The 24,598-nt window shown below is 34.6% G+C and overlaps 1 protein-coding gene across 7 annotated transcripts in view; it reads right to left on the reverse strand.

The window, feature by feature from the left end:
• Positions 1-24,598, reverse strand: part of Wdr17 (WD repeat domain 17) — an 88,841-nt gene that overhangs the window by 52,747 nt on the left and 11,496 nt on the right. For 5 of the 7 annotated variants that reach the window (XM_034520073.2, XM_034520072.2, XM_034520064.2 and 2 more), the window contains exons 2-5: positions 16,093-16,203; positions 9,463-9,591; positions 6,510-6,693; positions 3,975-4,205 (exon numbers count right to left, since the gene is read on the reverse strand). In XM_034520073.2, coding sequence (XP_034375964.1) covers positions 3,975-4,205; positions 6,510-6,693; positions 9,463-9,591; positions 16,093-16,158 — 610 coding nt within the window. In that variant the 5' untranslated portion in view covers positions 16,159-16,203. The remainder of the gene's footprint in view (positions 1-3,974; positions 4,206-6,509; positions 6,694-9,462; positions 9,592-16,092; positions 16,204-24,598) is intronic. The other 2 variants (XM_034520068.2, XM_076914155.1) reach the window with 2 other exon arrangements.

The following is a 24,598-nucleotide window of genomic DNA, read 5'->3' on the forward strand; positions in this document are numbered from 1 at the left end:
TAAATATACAAAGAAATGATCAGAAATCATCTATGCTTCTGCCAATTAAGTATAAACTAGCAATGCGGAAAAAGATGGTTTGCGGATGAGTCACATGGGTACTTCTCTGAGCTAGTCCCCTTACTCTCAAAAGATAACAAAAGATGCAATTAAATAGAGACACAACAAATATTTAAAAAGTGCCTATTAGTTGGAAGAATTATAAACTTCACAGGGCATGCTTGTTTAAAAGCACAGTTACAGAGTGTGGGAAGACAGCACAATGACTGCCTTGAAAGTGTAAGAATCTGAATTCAGTCCCTGGAACCCAAATAATAATGCTGGGCATGGTGGCACATGGCTATAATTTCAGCATCTGAGAGGTAGAGACAGGTAGAGTCCTGGAGCTTGCTGGTCAGTCATTTTAGTTCTATGGGCAAGCTACCAACTGTGTGACAGCCTGTTTCAAAAATGAAGGCAATGGCCTCACTGAAGAACAATTCCTAAAGTTCTTCTCTAGCCTCAACACAAACATGTGCACATGTACCTGCACACTAACATGCATCTGCAAACACACACACACAAACACACACATGCATTTCCCACAAGAATACACACATCAAAATCAACCAAACAAAACTATACAGCCACTCTTGTTTCAGTACCATAATTACATGTTCTTTGAAAAAAAAAAATCGGAACATAAGAGTAGAAACAAGTTAATACCCCTTAGCTACACAGGGTATTTATTTATAAAGTGAATTGAATATGTTATTATGTCAGCTTGGATTAAGTTTACAAAATCATGTTATTTTTAAAAATATACTGCTTATCTTAAATTAGTAGTATTTTATTTATAATTTTGCTCATATAATCACAGAAACTGGGTATAAGATTTTTATTCATTTAGTTTTATCTAATTTGTATAATAAAATTTTAAAAATGTTCAGTGTTAGAGAAATGGCCTTAGACCATAATGTGCTTGCCATGACCTGCGTTTGGATCCCTATGACCCATGTCAAAAGCTGGGAAGGGCAGCAAGTAGGAATTGCTGAAGAGCTAGACTGACCAATACCTCATCATTCAATGAGAGAGCCTGTCTCTAAAATTAGTTGGAAGGTGTTTAAAAAAATGTCTGATTTTGCCCTTTATTCTTTATTCTCTCTTCTCCTTTCTCTCTCTCTCTCTCTCTCTCTCTCTCTCTCTCTCTCTCTCTCTCACTCATATAGACATGCACACAGTTCCCACATATATACACAAAGAGAAATTTTCATTTTACTTATCAAAATAAGTACTCTTTAAACATCTATTTGGTATGATAAAAGTGATGTGCATAATAATATAAAATTGAAAGAGTTATAAAACTAGGTATTTCTTAAAAAACATAAGTATTTGCTTGTGCCAATTAATTTTGTTGTCTTTTTAAAGTATTCTAATATACATGAATATTTATATGTAATTAATAAATATTAACATTATGTATAATATAATCATATATTATATAATATTATATTATAATATTAATATATTAATATAATATAATTAATATATAATACATTATATAATATTAATATTATATAATTAATATTAATATATTAGAGTATCCTATTATATATTAAAGTATTACTATATATTTAGTAATATATAGTATATAATTATAGTAATATATTACTATAATATATAGTAATATATTTTAATATATATTAAATATAACAAAAAGTATTTTAATACATATTAAAATATTACTATAATATTAAAGTATTCTAATATATGTATATATATACACACACACACACACACATATATATATATAGTCAAATTACAGAAACAAAACAGGAGAATATGAAGTGTGAATGCTGTCAGGTGTATCTAATCTGCTGGCATTGTAAAGAGACATTGTCATTTACAAAATTTTTGCTTGAGACCCACACAATTGAGTTACAAACCAAGAAATAAAAAAGCCAACAAAAATGTAAAAATAATCTTTTATTGCTTTAAGTTTGGGATTTTGTATTAGGCTCCATCCCTCGCTTCCCTTGGCCCCTTCAGGTAGCCCACAGGCTTGGGTTGGACATCCTTGAATCATGTTACTTTGAACCTCAATATATAAAATAATAATAGATTATATTCATTACTTCTTTTCTGATGTTTTTATTGTAAAGAGTAAAAAAATTCATAAAGGTTTGTGGTCAGTTAACAAAAGAATATACCTGATAATATTTAATTGATATGTGCTATTAATGTTATGTTTTATAACATAACATTATAAAATCTGGTTTCATGGAATATCAGATATGAAAAAAATCTTGTGATAGAAATTTAGCGGCTTCTATACTAAAAACAGTAGTCAAGGGAAATTAGGGCTATCATACAACTGTTGATATTTTGATTTTGATGTTAAATGGCTGGAGAAAAGGGTAAAGAAATCAGCCCACTGTGCCCATGGGGGGGAAATATAAAACCAACAAACAAAATATACACTCACTAAGAAAAAAAAAAAACTTCCATTTAATTTAATTTTTTATTAGTGTCAGAAAAAGTGAATGTAAGGTACTTGTTCATTTTTTTTTATTATTCTTGAAAGAGCACCTTGATTTACTCATCGTCCCAGTCAATAGTTACATACTATCAGAGAGTCAGGGTGGCTGAAAATGTAGTGTTTTCCAAAGTTAACAGTACTTATTTCTGAGAGGAGAGGATTTGAGGTGACTTTTAAGTTTTGAACTATATTTGATTATTGCCAACATTTTAAAATGAATATAAACCCAGGAAATAATTCACAGCAGGCCCAGTGAGTCCAGTTTAAGTAAGTAAGAGTTCAAAGATTTACTGTCACTGTCTCTGTGAGGGGTGACAGTATTTTGATACTGTCAAAATACTTTGATAAAGAGCAGTGGACACAGCAGTATCTCTATCAAAAGGGACACCATCTTGTATATGATATAAGAAAATAATTTTACTTCCCAAATTACAATTGTTCTTCACTTGGCTTATTTTCAGGAAGTGCAGATATAAAGAGCTGATATAAAAATTCCAAGCAACGACAAACACAGTACTGCACAAATGACATGAAGGTGACTATCATATACAGTGTATCTATCATAAGTAAAGTGTATGGCAAGTGAACATTAGGACTCAGAACAATCTGGATAATAGTTTCACTAGTGTGCTTATTGTAACATTTTGCGAAATTGGACTTTAAGCACTGCTATAATTCGTCATGTGGAGAGTCCACCAAGGTCTCCTGTGTAAAAGGTTTGGTCCACAGCCTGTGGTGCTGATGGGAGGTAGTGAGAAGAAGTGGAGAAATAGCAATAAGCCTTTGAGAATTTCTAAAGTAAAAATTAAATAGAATTTACCCAAAATGTTATCACAGTCATTTAATTTTTCTATAAATACTAGTGAAGAAGTCCTTTAAAAATCAGATTCTGGCTCTCCAATACCAAAGGGACAGTTTTGAAAACATACATGTAAGTAACATTATACATCTGACTATATTGTATTTAGAAATATATATTTTCCATACACATATACATAACAATTAATGAAAAAGAGGGTCTATGAATTTGAAAGAGGGAAATGAAAGTTGTGTGAGGGAGTTTTGGAAAAAAGAAAGGGAAAGGGAAAGTTATGAAATTACATTATAATCTCAAAAATAAAAGAAAAATATTTTTTAAAACAAGGTTGTACTAGGAGGTTTTAGATGACTAGGAACATGCCTTTGAGGTGAAGACTGGAATTAATTTTTCTTCCACTTCTCTTTTTCACACCCAGTTGCGTGAGGAAAACGATTTTGCAGTCATATGTTCTGTCTAAGGTGTAATATGCTCATAGAGGTTGAAGACACTGAGGATAATTGATCAGAGACTGAAACCTCCCACATTGTGAGTGAGTCAAACTGTGGGCCAACTTCTTCTGTTCAAGTTATTTATTCTCACAATAAGAACGTGCATTTGCTAAGAAAATAGATGGGCTCAAGATAATTCAATACTTACCAGGCTGAAAAATAGATATGCTTCCATCAATATGGCCAAATGCAACCTTTCCTTTCTTTTGGGTGTGCCACCTAAATATGCAAATGTCAGACACAAAACTATGGGCTTCTTTGTGTACAGACACGCCACTATCTGGTCCTGAGATGGTCCAAATGAGCAGAGGACCCTTCTGGGAAACAAATGCCACAGCATCATATGTGTTCCAGCACCAGCCGAGGCAGACAGGTGTCTCTGGAAAAGATTAAACAAAAACACACGCAGCAAAGATGGGCATAAGATTTGTACAACTGTTGTGGGCATTCCGCATTCACAAAAATTGAAATATAAGAATTACTTCATTGTTATAAAAACCAACCAACTTCTTGATTGGGATATTCTTGTAATTAATCTGAAGAACGATAATCTGAAGTTCTATAGTTAATCTGAAGAACTATAGGGAATATATGTAAAGAATTCCAACTCATTTAATCTACCATTTTTGATGTTTGAAATATGTAAGGTTACTTATTATGTTCCTGTCTAGAGCTGGAGACAACTTTAATATTTAATAGTGATGCAAATCTAATACTCACGTCCCACTACACAGATTAGTTTACTAGAGACAAAATTGAAATGAAAACCACACATGTCCAATATTGTATGTGAAAGATCAAAATTTCCATTGAACATTTTTTCCTTTGCTTAAGCTCAATTTCCAAACAAATAAAGTATAAGATACCTCAACAGTTAATATCTATTCTAAGAACAACAGTACTTAAAAATGTATAAATACAGGTTCAATCTTTAATTTTCAACGTAGGAAGCTGTTAAGAAAAAACCTGGAGGAATTAGCAATGAGCCTTTGAGAATTTTCAAAGTAAAAATTAAATAGAATTTTCCCAAAATGTTATCACAGCCATTTAATTTTTCTATAAATGCCAGTGAAGATCTCCGTTTAAATTGTAAATCCAGGAACCTGGGAAACCATGGCTAATAAACTAAAATCTTACCCAGAAATACATCACCCACAAATTAAATTTGACAAGTAATACTTGACAAAGCTGGGTAATAATTATTTGTACTTCTGAAGTGAATTTAATTGTGTGTGTGTTTTTTTCTTTTGAGGCAGGTTGTTTTGGTTTGGTTTATTTTTGGCTTATCTTTTTTTAAAGATAGGCTCTCTTTATGTGGCTTTTTTTGGCTGTCCTGAACTCACTATGTAGACCAGGCTGGCCTCAAATTTACAAGGATCTACCTGCCCCTGCCTCCCAAGTGCTGGGATTTGAGGCGTGCAACACCATGCCCAGCCTAAGTTTTTATTTTCAAACATAATCTAGTACAGTTTCTGTGCAGTGACTTTAAGAGAACAATGCATTGTACATCTTCATTTTTTTCTTTATAATACAATAAAAATATTAACATCAAGGAGAGATTTTATGTTATATAAGATTATCTACAAAAATCTAAAGTATCAGGTATATGCACTGTAATTTATGTAAACAATCCTTATAGGACTTTTGACTAACAGATTATTAGAAAATATGGAGACATATGAAAACTCCTAGCGGAAGCCACAAATAGTCATTTTTACATTACAATGCTCACTGCCAGAAGTAATGGGGAATTTGTTTTCTCAGTGATACACTAAAAACCTGAGAAAACCAATCAACTATGTTAATAGAGGTTCATTAAATGGCTTACTTTATAAATATCTTTCTCAAAGGTTCGTGCTGACATGAATATGAAACCAAATATGGACATTACATCTAGAAATATCTTATGTAATTATCACTGAACTATCATTGGTATTGAAAAATAAAGGGAATTATGATATTTAGCATAAAATGATTACTTAATTATATATTTAATTAAGTAATATCATTATAGTTAAAAAAATTAAAGAATTCTCAGTGTTGAGGAAAAGAAAGGATTGTGGCCAGTAGTAATGGCACCCCTTTAATCCCAGCACTTATGAGGAAGAGGTAGGTGGATTTCTGTGAGTTCCAGGAAAGCCTGGTCTAAGACACCCAGGACTACACAGAGAAACAACAAAAAAAACAAACAAAAGGATAGTGATATTACTAAGTTTCTAGAGACCTGTTTCTTGAAACACGTTTTCATTTTTACCAAACTGCACATAAAGTCACAAAACATGCTCATCATGTAGATATCATGTAGATAGATATTATCTGCACATTATTGTCCATATGTGTTAGAGATTAGACTGCACTAATGAACACGCAAGGCCTGTTATTTACCTAATTACTTTTCCAGTTTTGTTTACGTATTCATTCTGGAAATTTTCATATTAAATTTTAACGTTATTTTAATTGCTTATAATTGGCTACATCTTTAATTAATCATAGAATGGAATTCTGAGAGATTTTGTTTCAGTTCTGTATCTCTGCACTTGCCATGACATGAAATGTACTTATTATACATGTTACTACTAGAAATTTAAAATATTGTTTTAAAACCTAAATTAATTAAACAAAATTGTAATCATTGAAATATAAAAATTTTACTTGCTAAAATAAATTTTAGTGACAAATGTACCTTTGATGTTGTCGAGTTTAGCAATGACTTTTTGCTCTGCCACGTTCCAAATGATCACTAAGTTATCGGTACTGCTGCTTGCAAACAAGTCAGGGTTATGTGGACACCATGAAATGGCTGTGATTGTTTTTTTATGTTCCGACATAATTGCATGAAGTTTGAATTCATTATAACGGTGATCCAGCTAAAACAAAGCATGGCAAACAGTTGAGTTCTTTTTAAATAATATGCTCTTGATTAGTAATCATTATATAAAACAGAAGCTATATACAGAAATAGTGGTTTACAGAGTAATAAATATGAATTATGTCATGTCTTAGTTTTCTTTCAACCAAATTCCATAAGCTGAGAGAAACCATTTGAAAACAAACTGAGGAAACAAAGATTTCATATTATCCTTAGGAAAATAAACATTTAAATTTTAAACGAATATTTTATATTTTGTTGCATTTTATCAATGTATTTTATGAAATATAAAACCCTTTTTGAACTTGTGAGGCAAAGGCAGGGAGATCTGAGTTTGAGGCCAGTCTGGTCTGCAGACCAAGTTCCAGGACAGCCAGGGGTATAGGGAGAAACCCCATCTTGAAAACAAACAAATAAACACCAATAAAACAAAGTTTTTTTTTAATTTTACAATATTTGAACCAAAATTAGTTTGTATAAACTTTTATTTTTTTACAAAAAAAAACATGAATGGGTTTTTAAAATCAGTTTATTTAAAAGAAAAAACCTTGACTCTTTATAACCACTTTAAAAAAGTTTTCAATGATGTTCAAAAACAATTCTCCAAAATATTAAAACTTTATTTTTGAAAACTTCATTGTTTTTTACTACCTCGGGTATGAGTATAATGTGTATGATCATTGGATCTCTTACTTTCTGTCTTTTTCTAGACACATGACTATGTGTGGGCAAGTGTGCGTGCATGTGCATGTGCGTGTGCGTGCGTGCGTGCGTGCGTGCGTGCGTGCGTGCGTGCGTGTGTGTGTGTGTGTGTGTGTGTGTGTGTAACTTATTTATTTTAACCAGGACCATCTGTGTAAGTGCTGGATTAGGATAATCCACTGGAATCTGGTGAGGTCAACAGTGGCTCCACAAGGGAATGTGATGACTGCCCCTTTCTCTGAATTTATCTGTCAGGTCCCGAGAAACTCAGGACAAATGGGTAACTCTGTGGTTCATATTAACATACCAAAGTGTGGCTAACTCTGTGATGCCTGTCAGAGCTCCCTCAGCAAGTACCTATTGCAGAGTCCTGGCCTGTTCCCAGCCTACCTAAACCTCTTCATTTGAGGAGCCTCCCTCCTCTTTCCCCAGCTTCTTTTTTTTATATATAAGTCTGCTATTTCAGCCAGGAGTTCTTTTGGCCTCTAGTCTCTCTCTGCCTCTGTGTCTCTGTCTCTCTCAATTTCTCTCTGTCTCTCAGACTGTCTCTGTCTCTCTCTCACTCTCTGAAATAGATCAGCTACTAGTTTTAAAACTGTCAATGGTATATAATAGACCTGTTATATATCCTGGGTGGTTGTACTGTGTTTGCATGGGTAAGTAGAAGGCATGAATACACCACCTTTCCTATTTCATTTATAAATTCCTCCATTAATTACTTCACATTTTAGTTTCCTGTTAATTTGTCACTTGAATTATTAAGTTTTGTATCTTCATTAAGGTTGGTCTTTTTTTCTTTCAACATGATACCAGTGAACCTTGGCAGTATGTTTTAGAATGTAAAGAAATCATTACAGATTCTTTCTTTCACCACATGCTTAAAGTAGAGTCCTACTTGACAGCATTAGCCTATTTTATTACACAGCATTCTAATATCTTCTCCTTTCTGCTTTACTAATAAGGCCACAGTGACTATCTTGGCATATCAAATTTTGAGTAATGACATAGCCTTTTCCTAAGACTTCTCATCTGTATTTTTTCTATTTCTATAGTTATAGCTTTTCTTGGATAATTTTTGATACCATGAGCATTTACATCTGGCTAACACTGCAAGCGATAATCATTTAAGTTGTCCTGGTTGCATAATTGTCTATTTTGTGTAGTTAATACATTTTAAATTTAAAACCCATTAGCAATATAAACCATTTGTAGTACAGACTGTAAATATATCCAATGCATCATATGTTAGAAATTCAATATAAATATCTATAAATGCAAGCACTTATGAGGAAATAATGTCATATATCAGTGATCTTCACTGACTTTACTTGAACAGTATAGAATGCTAACTATTACCATTTTCTATTATAACAATATTATGAGATTGTACTGGTAATGATCATAAATTGCTATTTTAATAATTTAGTCTAATATGTTTTTCATCACTGTCATTGAACAACTGCATTAAATTCTCATGCCAGGTAGAAAAAAATATCAGTTAATAACACTAAAAAAATAGAATATGATGGGTTATTTCACCTTAGCTATAAGGTCAGTGTGTATTGGTATGGGGAACTATTAACAACCTTTGAAAGGAATCTTATTTTTTTTTAAAAAGGAATTTTATTTTTTATACATGTATGTTCATGCATGTGTGTCTGTGTGTGGGCATATGAATACAGTGCTCAAGGAGGCCAGAGAAATGCATCAGATTCCCTGTAACTGGAATTATAGCCCTTTGTGGGTTTTGTTGTGGACTCTGGAAAAGAAACTCAGGTTCTCTGGAAGAGTAGTAAGCGTTCAGAACCACAGACACATTTCTTCACCCCGTAATAATAATTTTAAACACTTTTTATCCATATACCATAATTTTTAAAAGCAGTTTAAATAGTATTTAAAAATACAAGTTTAATTAAGATTAATGTCATTGTTTCTAACACACACAGCTAATATACATATTCAAAGGGAAAATACAAACATCGATTAAATACGTTAATCCAAATATTAGTTTAAAAATAACCATATGCACTACAATCATAAACTGCAATAAGCCGTGCTATTAGACCTGGTATATATAGATGGCCAGGGTTGCGCAGTATGCAAACCGGTCTCCGCTGGCAGCACATACGTCTTTGTTCCAGGGCTGACATCCAGCAGCCAGGAGGCCCACTTGCCTGACCTGGGACATGGTTGCCTTGAAAGCAAATTCGAAGAAATGTCAATCGTTTTCATCGTTTCATAAACTTTACAATTTTATCTTCCCTAATATATGCCTTCATGCCCTGAAGATATCTTTCTGGAAATACTAATCTCAACTTAATCTTTTCCGATGAAAACAGCTTTAAAATACAAATCGACTTCAAAGCAGTCAATTTGAGATAGAAAAGGAGATCATAAAGTGACGAATGGCATAAGACATGGACCTACACAGGAGCCTTTCAAGGCTGATGGGAGTAGAGGGCAAATAAATATGTATCTATTGACATGGTTCGGAATCACTGAAGAAGGTCATACATGTGGCCGGGTAGGCAGAGCATCCCAGAAAAACCCAGATTTTTCTTTGACCAATACCAACTTTCAAATATCGACAATTCAATCAAGGTAGCAAATTCAAATTTGAAATACACCGTGTGACTGTTGGCACAACCGTGACCTATTTCATCGAGCCTGCTGTTTTTACATTGATCTTTTATCCTGGGGGGATGTGTATGCATTTGAAGCATAAATGTCAAATAAGACAGATAAACAAGCTGGGATAGCAACACTGAGAGTTGTGAGGGAGAAAAAGAAAACTAGAAACGATATTTGAACGTCACTAATAATGTGACAGGAGAATAAATACGTAAGTAAACTGTTTGTTTCTTTTTCATGGCTGTGATTGAAGTAACACAAGAAAAGCAACTTAAATAAGGAAGAGGTTATTTTAGCGGATGGGTCCAGGTTAGAGTCCATGGTGGCTGTGAAACCATGCAGAAGCCTGAGGGAACCTGTCACATCACATCCATAATCACAGAAAGCAATGAAAGTAAGAGTGCTACTGTTCACCTTGATCCTCTCCACTTACACAGCCCAGCTCCCACCCATAATTCAGATGGGTCTTCCCACATCAACTAATAAAAAAAAAAAAAAAAAAAAAAAAAAAAAAAAAAAAAAAAAAAAAAAAAAAAAAAACAACTACAGGCATGCCCCAAGGCCCATCTGCATGGTGATTTTGGAGTCTGTCATGTGGACAATTAACAGTAACCATGTCAACAAACCTCTGCAATAGAGAATTGCAACACAGCAAATGGTACCCAGAACAGAAACCAAGAGTGTGAAATGAAGACTGGCTCTATACGAGGTATGACTATGCACTAGAACCCAGCATGAACCTTGGGTGGCTGTTTCTTGCAGCTACATTTCGATATGTTGATAATTTCCTCTGATGCACAAAACTTACTTTTTAAAAATGAATGCCTATGTGTTCACTGTTTTCTTTGGATAACTGTGTTTCTTGTGTAATTCACAAGGCGGTGCCTTATTCATCATTGTGAATTTTCTCCTATAATTTTATTCCAAGACTTTTAATTTTCTTATGTAGGATTCCCCTGTAATTCTACATGAATGTTAGGAGGTTTTTTTTTCTTTAATTTCTGCAAAAAAACATCATTTGATTTTTTTGTAGGGAATATACTGAGTTAAAACCCTACATTATCATCTTAATCACATGAGGTGTGTTTCTATTTATGACTTTGATTTCTTTTAGCATTGTTTTATTATCTTACTAGAGAAAATATTTTACATCTGTGGTTAAGCTATGTATTGGATATTTTATAATTTTGAAGCTGTGATAACTGGAAAAGTTGCCCTGATTTGAACTTGCAGCATTTTTCATGCCTCAGCTTCTAGGGTAGGGGGAGGGAGATTGTCAGAGTACGTCACTATACCTGTTTGTTGGAAGGTTTTAGATTATTGGTTCAACCTACTTACTAATTCTGGGACTATTTATAGTTTGTGTTTCTTAGTGGTGTGATGCTGGTTGGTTTTCTATTTCTATGAACTTCTCAGTACATCTGGTTAATCCAATTTTTGGGGGTATGCCTATCTTTAGTACAGTTCATAATAATTTTAATTCCTATAGCACTTTATTGTTACTCACTTATGACGTTAATAACTTGTCTTTGCTCTTTTATGTTCTTACTCCAGCTGGTTGCATGGTCAATTGTGATCTTCTTTTCAAGGAATGATTTTTGGTTTCATTGAGGTTTCTCTAGTGCCTTTCCAGTCTCTGTTTCATATAACATTACTGTGATGTTTATCTTGTAATTTGACTGAATACAGTTTATTCACTTTCTCATTACATTAAGGTATAAAATTTGATTGTGATTTAAGATCTGCCTTGCTAGTTGACATTCAGTGCTACATATTTCATTTTGGTTCTGTGTGTACTGCATCCCATATTTCTGTATGTTGTGTCCTTATCTATATATTTAAATCCTTCTTAGATTATTAGATGCTGATTTTCATGTATTGGTTTCTTTTTTTCTTTTTTTTTTTTCTTTTTTTTTTAAAGATAGCACCAGATTTTATTACAGATGGTTGTGAGCCACGACGTGGTTGCTGGGAATTGAACTCAGGACTTCTGGAAGAGCAGTCAGTGCTCTTAACAGCTGAGCCATCTCTCCAGCCCCATGTATTGGTTTCATACGATGGTTTTTGCCCAATTTACACAGACTGGATAATTTCACGGATTCCTTTCTGTTACAAATTCTAATTGCCTCTAATTATAATTAGAGAATGTATATTGTCCATGTGGTATAATATACCAATCCTGGGAAATTTCTTCATTAGAAAAATGTATATGCAGTAGCTGAGTGAGCTATTCTATATGTGTGGCTATGTACATAATTAGACTAATATCCACAGTATGTAATTTCTCTGACTTGTATCATATTGTGTAGTGTTAATATTTTAGTGTCCTTTTCTTTTAGCCAGGAAGATTTCCTTGAACATGTTTCAGGATAGTGAGAAGGTAATGAATTCTTTCATAGTTGTTTGCAGGATGATTTTTGAAAAATAGTTTGGCCAGATTTGGAAAGTTTGGTCAACAAACATTTTTCTTGTGGCAATTTCTTATCCCATGGCCTTCTTGCCTCCAGTGTATCTGTTAAGAATCTTCTTCACAGTTATCTTAGAGAGGATTCAGGTATGTGATGATTGCTTCTATCTCCCTGTTTCACGATTCCATGTCTTGTCTTTGCCCTTAAAATTTTGATTATACTTACCCAATTGAAACTAGCCGAATTCAGGTTCTTTGGATTTTGCTGAAATTCTTGAAATTTTTATTCTAGAACTGTACCTGCTGTTATGTTTTGACATACCCTTTCTTCCCTCATCTCTCTGAATTCTTACATGAGAGAATGCTAGTCTGCTGACAGTATTTGTCAGGTTTTATTTACTTCTCTCAATATTTTTCTGAATCAATAAATGCTATTATCCTGCCTTCATATCTGCAGGTATACTTTCTCTTGTTTATCAAAATGTCTTCTAAATTGTTATAGTAAAATTTTATTTCAGTAATTAGAAATTTCAGTTGTACCTCAAGAATACTTGGATGATAAGAGGATACATCATTTCCAATCTTAACTCCTTTTAAAATTTGTGTCTGAATAATCTTTATCAGCCAGCTGTTAAAATAACAAATAGGAAAAATAAAAATAACATTTATTTCCTTTTAAATTCATAATTTTGGATGCTTTCTAAATAATCATGAATCAATAAACAAATCAATACAATTGCATTTAAAAACTCACACTGGGTATTCAAATAAATCCTAATATTTGGAACTTTCAGACTATTTCTTCAACAGGATCATAAAATAAATGTAAGACATATATAGGTTTTATTAGGACAAATCTGTTACTAAGGAGACAAAGTGAAATCCCCAGAAACCTTTATTATTTAGTTATCAGCATGGATAATGATTGTATATCCCTAAACATAAAAATAAAATCCAACCTATGGAACATTTTAAAAGTCACCCTGTCAGACAAGCTTTTCACTGAGACAAGTAGCATTTTTCAGATGGAAGAAGAAATACTCATTATCTTTACTTGGTCCTGATGCATGTGCAGTCTAAGCATGGGTTACTTGAAAAGAGCAATCCTTTTGGTCTAGAAATAACACACACACTTCACTGGGGTGATGCTAAGCCTCAGAGCTCACCGAGTAAAGCAGACTTGTGATGAGGTCAGGAAGAAAGCCTTTGTATTGTTAAAGCTACATGCAACTGACAGTGTTAGTGGCTGGTGACAGGGATATTATTTTCATTTTGTTCATTTGCATTCCAAGTTTGCTCTCAACCCCACAGACAAAACATGCACATGCGTGCGCAGATGCCCACAGAGATTATGGAAAATTTACCCTTTAGTCAGTGGATGAAATGTAACAGAAAACATGCCATCTAATTATTGTACATATTAGATTTTTAAAGGTCATCATGTTTACTTTAGAATGTGTAGGGTTATTATTAAATGAGTATAGTTAAAATTTAAGTATAAGTTAAAGGAATTACAGTAGTGCCAAAAATAAATTAAAATAGTAAAGTTTGTATATGTGTATTTATATATTTTTTGTCATAGATAGTACAAGTGTCAACTTAGTTCTCTCAATATTAAATTTACACTTTTATGTCAATTTTGAAACTCTACATTTTGAGTTTGTAATTTTGAATCAAAAATTCATTTCTTATTAACATTTAAAACAGTGGTCATATAAGATATAGATACATATACACAACCTGGAAAATAAGCTACATGCTTAGAAGTGATAAAAGCCTATATTCATGTGCTGGTTTTCCCCATTGACTATGAGTTTTCATCTCATCTGTGTCTGTATACAAATGAATGAGACCTGAGCAAGAAGGAGCCCATAGTCACAAAGATGATACGGCCAATTTAAGGGAGAAACTATTTTTATGATTAAAAATACTTCGTCTTTTAATGTCTTGTTTTAGGTACAAAGGCCTATAGTGAATGAAATAATATTAATATTAGTGACCGAGAGGGAAAGAATTTGAATCTTCACAATCCGTATGTGACGCTCCACAGGCATTTTAACCCATTTTAGTAATAAGAATTTTTATTAAAGTTAGTCCTATCTTGACCCCAGATCATACTATCATCTTCTGGGCTGCACTTCAAAGGGAATCTTTTCTGAAACATGAAAATGAATGTGTTATTGTATTTAAGATGTTCACACATTGTAGGGGGCACTGTCATTGTAGTGCCGTGCCTGCCCAGTGGGTGGACGTTGGAATCTGGCTACTTAAACTCATAGGCTGAAATCCCCATCATTGTTTTTTTTTTTTTTTACTGCATTGTACCATTATTGAAGTTCAGAATTTATGATGGTGAGCTCTTTCCTAAGTTACCGCAACGTTTCCTTTCTGAAGAATGTTTCACAATTTATTTTATGAGTGATTTTTCACAGTGGCAGATGGCTACTAGATCCAGAGATGTTTATCATCCTCTTCTACAGCCAAGAAAAAAAGAAGAAAAAGAAGAACTATATGGGAAAAAAAATCCCCAGAGGCTATATATGCATTGCTGACCATTTATTTTAAAAAAAGAAGAAGTAAAATAATAAGAAAATATTTGTGATTGGTGTGATTAGAACAGAATGCCAAGAAGTGGAGAGAAGAAAAGAAAGAAAAAAGAAAAGAAAAGTACTGTGTATTTTCAGTAGTATTTGCCCATGAACAGAAATGAGGAGGCCCATGCTTATCCTTCACAGAGATACTCTGGCTCTTTTGTTCACAAGTTAATGCAAAGAAAACTCACAGTCATCTTCTAAATATCAATAAATTCTCCATTGAAAAGTAAAATTAAAATTAATTTCTTCTAAGCTATATCCACTTTGACATGCTACATTTTAAAATAAGATTTTATTTTTTTACTATTATAATGCTAACCTATACTCTTTTTTTCAAAATAATAGGCCGAGTTGCCATGGTAACAGTTTGACTCCCTTTGAAACATAATTATAAGCATTTTTAATTTTCTTAACATTTATCAGGTACAATAGCATGCTCAAGATATCTGTTTTTCCTTGAATAATAGTATCATAATACTAAGTATTAACATACAACAGCCTTCCGTGTAATTAAATATTTTTATTTATGGGAAAAGGTTTGTAATCATTGCTATTTTTATACACTAGTCATATACAAAATAGCATTTTATAGTTCAATTTTAAAGACAGTCTTAATATATTACTGTGAGTTGATCTAGACAGGGCTCGGGCCTATGATCTCAGCCACTCAGAATACTGTGGCAGAGGTGCCATAGGTTCAAGACCAGCCTGGGCAGTTTAATGAGAGCCTGTTTCAAAATACAAAATGAAAAGAGGGTTGAGCATACAGATTAGGGGTAGAACTCATCTCACATGCAGAAGGCCTTAGGTTTTACTCACAACTGAAAAAGAAAATTATCTGCAATTGCAATGGGAGGGGAGCCCTTGGTAAATGTATTATTATAGCTATCCTTATGAATTATATTCTTACTTTTAAAATTGCTAACATATCCTCAGAATTTTGTATTACAGCAATGTCTGCAACATAATGGATGGAGCAGTGCTTTACAAGAAGAAAAGCAGGCAAAGAAAAAGAAAAGCAAACCTGACAGAAAATTACAATTGCAAGATAAAAATATCTTACTCTTTGGAGTCCTTCATACCAATCATCTTGCTCAAACCAATGTGAAACGTAAGTCATCCAAGCCATAGACTCTCTGCACTTTAATCAAGTCAGCTGGAGAATAGTCAGCGCCTAAAGTAACAATAATGTGTTTCAAGCAACAAGTTTCACCAGGACCTCCCCGTGAAATCATGTTCAGTATAGGAAACTAATACTTCACAAACATTTCAACTGGAAAGTTTTATTAACTTCCAAATACCCGTTGAGAGAAAGCTGAGTCAGAAAACACAAGCCTATATTAAGAAATGGAAACTGTAGTTCCTGAAAAGTCTCTCAAATATTAGGCCTTAATCTCACATTCTAGATACACCTTAAATTCATTTTAATAAACAAGCAAGTGATTCCTAAAGGTTAAGGAGTTTATAAATTCCAGAAAAATAACAAACAGGGAACAGAATATAGCAGTCTTGTATTTTTGTTTATTTTTATTGCAGTACTTGAGAGATAGTTTTGCAGTTAGTGAACTACCAATCAGGTGTCTGCATTAAGAATTTAAAGACTGTGTATCACTTAATACAGTGTTATGATTTAGAGAGTGACAAAAGTCATAATTTAATATTTGTTTAGTTTTGTTTGCTTCTGGAAAATAATTAGTACGTATAATATTTTTACACACACACATATGGAGAGATTGTGGATAGAGTGTATGTGTGTTGTGTTTCTATTTTTGAGTGCCTTCACCTTCATGTAAAAAGATAAAGGCAGGTTTTCTCCTGTGGAAAGATGCACAGGACATTTCAGCATCACAACTTAGTTGAGAACAGTATCATCCCTACAGTGTTCTTTATTCGTTAGAAATATTTTCGTTAATATCTGCTTGCACCTTCAGCTAAAAAAAGCATGTCCATGGATTACTACTACAGTAAACCTCAGGTGCTTTGCATTGTCCCCAAATCTGGACCTTGGCTCTCTAATTCACACGGAGGATTTTGCTTCTGATAGCTCAGAGCTGGAGTCTTGGGCCTTTTCTTGCCCTCCTCATTCTCCTGTCTTCTTTATGCTATTTTGACTTGTGATTTCTGACCTGAGTCCTGCCATATGACATATCTGATATTGAATCTTAGCTAGCACTACATACTAGAGTCAATGCTTCCCCTCCTGATGCTGGAACCCCACTCAAGCCATGCAAATCTCTCCAACTTCAGCTCGCTATTTAACTGAGAAACTTTAGATTTTTACCTGATTATTTCAATAAAAACACATTTAAACCTAGCCAGTCTCTCTCAAGGGATGTTTCCTTTTCTACTACCAACAAACATCTTTTTTCTCTTGTTACAGCTTGTTTAGACTACTATCATCATGCTCTAGGAAGTGTCCAGAATCAAAAACCATCAAGTGTCTTTTGGTCATTTCATCAATGTGTCTTCCTTTCCTATTGTATTTGTTCGGTAAGTTTTATCAAACCATTACAAAGCCCTTTTTCACCATTTTAATGCCGTTGCTTTTCAATAAAACCTCTTATGATACCTGACACAGACTACAGAGATGTGCTAATTACAACTGCCAAGATTTTGTTGCAATTCCCAAATGTATTAGTGTGCTTCTATGTTGCTGTGATCGTCACCATGACCAAAAGCAAGAAGGACTAGTCCCAGGTGACTCTAGCTTGTATCACGTTGACAAAAAACTAACCAGTACATTAAATATATATTGATATTTACTCTAAAGGGTTCATTTTGCTCACAGGTTACAGCATATCACTGAGGAAAGTGTAGGCAGGAACCCCAATCAGAGAGCCGGGGCCAGGATGTGGAGCAGAGACACAGAGGATTGCTATTTAGTAGCTACGCTCCCAGGCTTTCTCAGCTGTTGTGGATTGGTTCTAATGATATTTGTGTTAATTTGGCTCCCAAATTTACTTGGTAACCCATGTGTGCCTGTAGGACCCTGAGGGTCCCGCCTCCACCCACCCCCCCTTGACTTTGATTGGTGAATGAAGTTGCCAGTGGCCAATGGCTGGGCAGGGAGGCAAAGGGACTTTAGATTTTCCAGGCAAGGGAATCAGGAGAAGAAGAATTTAGTACCCCCATGTCAGGGAAGCAGAAGGATCTGGAGGGAGAGCTACAGAAGACAGAGTAACAATCATGTAAGAGCCGGGCAAGAGCGGCCCCAAGGGGCCCCTCCCTGATTGGGTCTGGGGTAGCAGAGATAGAATATCTCTGTATTATTTCAGTAAGTAATAATTCAGGAATATTGGAGGGGAGGCATTAGCAACATGGGAGTTTGGGAGTGGTTCAGCCATTGATATTAGGGCATATTAAAAATAAGGCTGCTTGTGTATGTCTCTCATTCAAGAATCCACAACATTGACGTGGTAGGGAGAACTGCACGCACTGACCTGCTGGGGAGTTTGCTCTACACTATACTCGGTGTTTATATAGCCCAGGTCCATATGTCTAGGGATTGCACTGTCTACAGTGCAATCCTACATCTACTATCGGCCATCCTACATCTACTAGAAATTAATAAAATGTTCCGTAGACATTCCCACAGGCCAAGCTGATGGAGGCAATCCTCAATTGAGGTTCCCAGTTCCCAGGTAATTCTAGCTTGTGTCAAGTTGACAAAAACTAACCAGTACATTAAATATGTATTGATATTTATCCTTATGCTCTTGTATGGGTTCTATTTTTCTCTCATCCTTTTCTGTGAGTAATGGGCCCTTGTTCAAGACCTAGCATAAAAATGTTTTTAATTTTTTTCTCATATCGTCAAATTTCCTATTCTAGATATATTAATATTTAGTATTAAGAAAATATGTTTATTACTTGTGTAGATATAAAGTGTAAGTTCTTCCAAACCAAAAAAAAAAAAAAAAAAAAAAAAATCATGTCAACTTTTCACTGTATAGATGGGAAATATTTGCTAGGTGAATTGTCACACTTTGTGTCTGGGAACTCTGCCATCTAGTGGTGGTACCTGTGAATAAACGGTACATAGTATAGATACATGGATACAGTAGATGTATTCAAGAATAAAATGAGATTGCAATCATATAGGAGCTACAATCCATTTTTTTTTACTGAAGTAGCTAACCAAATCACTTACTAAAGAGATTTAGAGGTTAAAACAAAAACCTAGATTTGGTAACTATGTTTTGTAATCATGTCAAACACCAACTGTGCATTATGTTCTTTATGTTCGTATAAGGCAAGTGTAGTTACATTTACATACTGTTTATGAGGCACATAATAGCTATGTCTTATTTACTGGTACATTTTCTTTTTTTATTAATCATTTTGTTCATTTACATTTAAAATGATATCCCCCTTCCCAGTTTCCCCCTCCACAAACCCCCATTCCATCCCCTCTCTCCTCCCTCCCCTTTGACTTTATGAGGGTACAGATGCAGATACTGATACACTTTCAAAAGCACTACTTTAGCTCTTTGGATGAGAATGTCCAATGACTTAGTTCTGCAGTTGGTGGTGCTGTTTGGAGGAGGCTTAGGGGGTGTGGCTTAGTTGGAGGAACTACGTCACTGGAGGTGCATTTCAGACTTTAAAAACCGGTGCCATTTCCAGTTCGCTTTCTCATTTTTGTTTGCCATTGAAGATGTGAGCCCTAGGCTTTCAATCCCACTGCACCTGCTGCCATACTGTGCCTAACATATAGCCTTTAACGTTTGGGAACCGTGAACCCAAATCAACTCTTCCCTCTGTAAGTTGCCTTAGTTAAGGTGTTTTATCACAGCAACAGAAGTCGCTAGTACAGCTACTGAATGTTTTCTAAAGATTTATTTGTGTTTCAATTGTGTGTGTGTGTGTGTGTGTGTGTGTGTGTGTGTGTGTTTGTGAGTATGAGAACATGAATGAGGGTAGCCTCAGAGGTAGAAGAGAGCATCAGGTACCCCAGAGCTGGACTTGTAGGTGGTTGTGAGGTTCACAATATGAGTACTGAGAACTGAACCTGGGTACTCTGCAGAAACAAGTACTTTTTAACTGCAGCCCTATAATTTAACCTTATTCCAATATTAAAGGCAAAATATTTCCTGTCATGTCATACCAGATTACATTTAACATCTATTTTAACATCTAATTTTTGGTCATAGTGCACGTATTTTCATTTTACTTCATTTAATGTCAGAACGGTAAGCAGAGTTTCTCTCTTACATCTTTCTGAGGGGCAGAGTGGAAACCCTTGGTTGACCTCCAAGAAAATGCATGACAAAGTCAATCAGTGGGAACTGAGACAGGAAGGAACAAGTCACAATGAGATCTTATCCACATGTTTGCACCTCAGAATCTAAGTCCATCTGTATAAATGCTATATATTTATTAACCACATATGTCAGAAAATTATTGTGCAGATCACACATGAAAGAAATTGAAGAAAATCAAACACTAAATGGTTAGCATATGAAATAAATTTTAGCACTTAATATAAAATTTAAAAAGTGAAGTAAAGTATCTTTAAGGCTAAATACATACTGTGGGCATAAAATATTCAAATCTACAATTAATCTGTAGTCTTTATATTAATCCTGATTTTCATATATTTCTCTCTGTATCTTAAGCTTTTTATAACTTCATCATGGACAGAGTCCATATCCCTTGCTATATTGCCTTTGAGGTTGCCATGCAACCTCACTTGCTTTGCCCAGTGATGGATCGGCAAAAGTCCCATCCTTGTTTCCATAGCAGTCCATGACTAAAGGCCTGTTTCCCTTACATCTTTGTGTTTCTCAAATCGCTGTGACAAGAACATTCTATAGCAGTGGTTCTCAACCTTCCTAATGCTACAACCCTTTAATACAGTTCCTCATATTATGGCGACCTCCAACCATAATATTACTTTTATTGCTACTTCATAACTATGATTTTGCCACCATTATGAATTGTAATATAAATATCTAATATGTGGGATATTTGATATGTGATCCTTTTTTTAAATTGGATATTTTATTTACATTTCAGATGCCATCCCCTTTCCCCATTCTCCCCCCCCCCTAAAAAACCCCTATCCCATGCCCCCTTTTCCTTTTTGCTTTTATACACTTTTTAAAAAAATGTTAATCAAAGGCTTTATAAGTTTGGTAATGCTCAATCAGAAGTGTAACTCAATACCCAACCTAGATATATCAACTATCTTTGACTGGTGGAGACACAAGAACATCTGCCTCCATGTCCCCCCCCCTCTTTCTCTCTCTCATCACCTAGCTTCTCCTCTCCTTCTTCTACTCCTCTCCTTACTCCTTCTCTTCCTCTTGGTACTCCTCCCACCTTAGCTCCTCCTACATATCACCCTTCCTGTTAAAATAAAACTTTTCTCTCAAAATATAATTAGAGCATAATTATGTCGATTTGTACCTTGATATGTGATCCTTATGAAAGGGTTATTGCGATCTACTGGTTGAGAACCATTGTTCTATGGCTAGTCCCCTACTCTAAGAAGTATGATCAAGAAAAGCAATGTTCTGCTCATTCTCTAATAGTTGGCCTACATCATTGCTGCTCTGATTCGACATTTGGATTTATCAGTCCAATTTTACTTGATATCTCAGACCCAGGCATTCACTATGATTCTGAAATACTGCTATTTTCTGCTTATCCCTTTTACACCACTCATCTTCTTTCCTCCACATTGTATTTCTCTTCCATGGTGTAATAAAAGTACAATTGATTCCTAAAGTACAGCATTAGATTGAAATACCTGGAAGCACCAGGTTGAGTCTGTATTTGTGTTAACAACTTTTCCAACAAGCTTCACCTATGAGCCATGGAGAAAGGCTCGGGGAGAATCTGGGAGAATCCTGCAATGTCACTGATGTGTAGAGTTCAACTCACTTTTGATGTTAATAGCCTGTAACACTGTACACTTTCCTGAGTTCTCCTCTTTGATTAAAAAGCAGTCGTTCAGCTTGCTAGAGAGAAGAGATAAACCAATACCCACATTCCCAAACTCCATCTTCTTGTTTGTTTTTTTCTTCAGGAAAACATCTTGAGCCTTATCCTCTACCAAAATAAAACATATGTTTGTCACTGCTGGACAAACTGTATATGAGAAACCTCTCCTTCCAAATACTAGGCTGACACAGAAGGGAGTGTTGGCCTAGGTGCAGGGGAAGAGCCTCATCAATCTTCCCTAAGAGCTCAGACTCGTAGTTGAACATTGTATTGTAATCCCCCATTGAGATAACACACTAATTAAATTGACATGTTGTTAATGAATTGTCTTGATGCTGTGACGCCATTTGTACAAATAACTAGAATTTTGTCTTCGTTGAAAAATATTTATGGAATGTTTATTGTTTATTTCTCAGAAGTTTAACTGTAATTTTAACTGAATGGTTATCTCTCAAAATTTCAGCAAAATTCTATTAGAATGTTTAAGTCATTCTTAAGTAAAACTATTGAAAAACAAAAAAATAACGCTATGCTTGCATCTCAGTAATAACATACTAACGCTAACAGAACATTAAAATATCCAGCATGCATTGTGATATGCCATACACTTGATTTTTGACTATTATACTATACAGTGAAGTTCCAAGAGACATTTCATGTGATTTCATTTTTCCAAGGAAATCTATCTTGAATTCCTACTAAATACACTATACTCATAAAAAATATTAGTGCATTCTATAAAAATTTAGAGAAAAGCATTTTAGTTTCTAAGAAAGTCAGTTTGATTCAGCAGGAAAGTATAACAAGCTGTTTTACTTTTTATTAACGGTGTACTTCCCTATCTAAAACACACCCTTGTCTTCACTGTTTCATAAAACTCAGAGTAAATAAATTGAAAATGTTCTCAGTAAAGCATTTTGTAGAATACTTTAGGTATGCATCTTGCAGCCCATGTATGTTCCAGGATAACCATGAATGTACCCTAACACATATGTAGATGACAACACCATGTCACTATGTCAAAAGTTTGGACGCCTCTGAAAATGAATCTAATATTAGAGAAAATAATTTTAAAGATAAAAGAAAATGTATTGCTATTTACTAAATATATACTCATTTCTATAAAGAATACCATAGTGCCTATCATTCCCACTAATAAAGAATCCCATGTCACCCCACCCTTTATTGCCCTTGAGACTTAGCCCTGTTTTAGAGGCTCTAGCAAATATCTTGGCTCATCAAGTTGATAGTTATAGCCAAACCATGATAGAACAACAAACTGGAAGAAATCTGAACCTACAAACACCTAGGCTTCCTACCTGGACCATATTTTTTTAATATGGTGGAGAAATTAGTTTCCCTTTTGTTTGGTCTGTTATTTTGCATTTTCATTGTTACATGGTTAGCAACTTAGCATTCTGTTTGGTTGGGGTTAAACCCATTCCTTCTTCTTGGAAGGTAGTTCTTTCTCATGCGTGTTCTGCCTCTTCACCTCTCTGTAAAGAACACACCTAGCAAAGTAGACCACAACTTGTATCAGGTTACACATGTGCCTCTCCCTGAACAATGGGATGTTTCTCTTCCCCTTGAAAACAATAAAGCACCAGGCAGTGGTGGTGCACGCCTTTAATCCCAGCACTTGGGAGGCAGAGGCAGGCGGATTTCTGAGTTCGAGGCCAGCCTGGTCTACAGAGTGAGTTCCAGGACAGCCAGGGCTACACAGAAAAACCCTGTCTCGAAAAACAAACAAACAAACAAACAAACAAACAAACAAACAAAATAAAAACCAAAAACAAACAAACAAAAACCAATAAAGCTTGGACAAATTCTATCCCAAGTAGTATCTTTATGTCTGAGTAAGAGACCAGAAAGGCTGATCTGGCTTGAACTGGTTTTGGGTGCATTCACAGTAAAGTAAACCTTAAGTGAGTTTTTGGGAGAATTCTCTATTTATTATAATATGCTTATGCATAATAGGTGGTGCATTTGATTAAGATTAGGTGCATTTAGGGAAGAGACAGGTGCTAATTACATGATTTAACCTAATCAACTAAAACATAGGACCTAGTAACCAAACTCCTCCTCTTGAACCCCATAAAAGAAAGCCTCAAACAATAAGCCATCGGGTATCTTCATTCATGTGGCCCACTGCTCTCTTGCAGTGTAATTTTAATTTTCTATTGCTGCGCTTTGAATAATTTCCCTGTTACATTTAGAAATCTGTGTGAGTCTTTATTTCCATTTTTTGTATAAGAAACCAAGAACCTGGGAACACTGGTCTAGGACATGAGCCATGATTTAAGAAACCTCATTTCAGATCTGATAGCACATAATTAAAAAAATAGTTTATGATGTGGAAATAGTCACCAGTGATGTCAGCTTCCCACACTGTCTTTAATTTCTGTGTTCATCGTTCTAGGAATACACTATCACAAAAATTCAGACATTGGTTTCTTTAACAACACAGTAAAGTTTCTGCTACCACAGACTGTATTTGGTCATGTGTTTATTTAGATCAGAACAAAACATGTTCATAGTAAAACAATATGTGAATCCTTAGGTCTCCCCTTCACCATTTTCTCTCACTTCTTTCCCTTCAGTAAATAGAAAGTGTATATAAT

The sequence above is a fragment of the Arvicanthis niloticus genome, chromosome 16, assembly GCF_011762505.2.
Source record: "Arvicanthis niloticus isolate mArvNil1 chromosome 16, mArvNil1.pat.X, whole genome shotgun sequence".
In the NCBI taxonomy this organism is placed as follows: Eukaryota; Metazoa; Chordata; class Mammalia; order Rodentia; family Muridae; genus Arvicanthis; species Arvicanthis niloticus.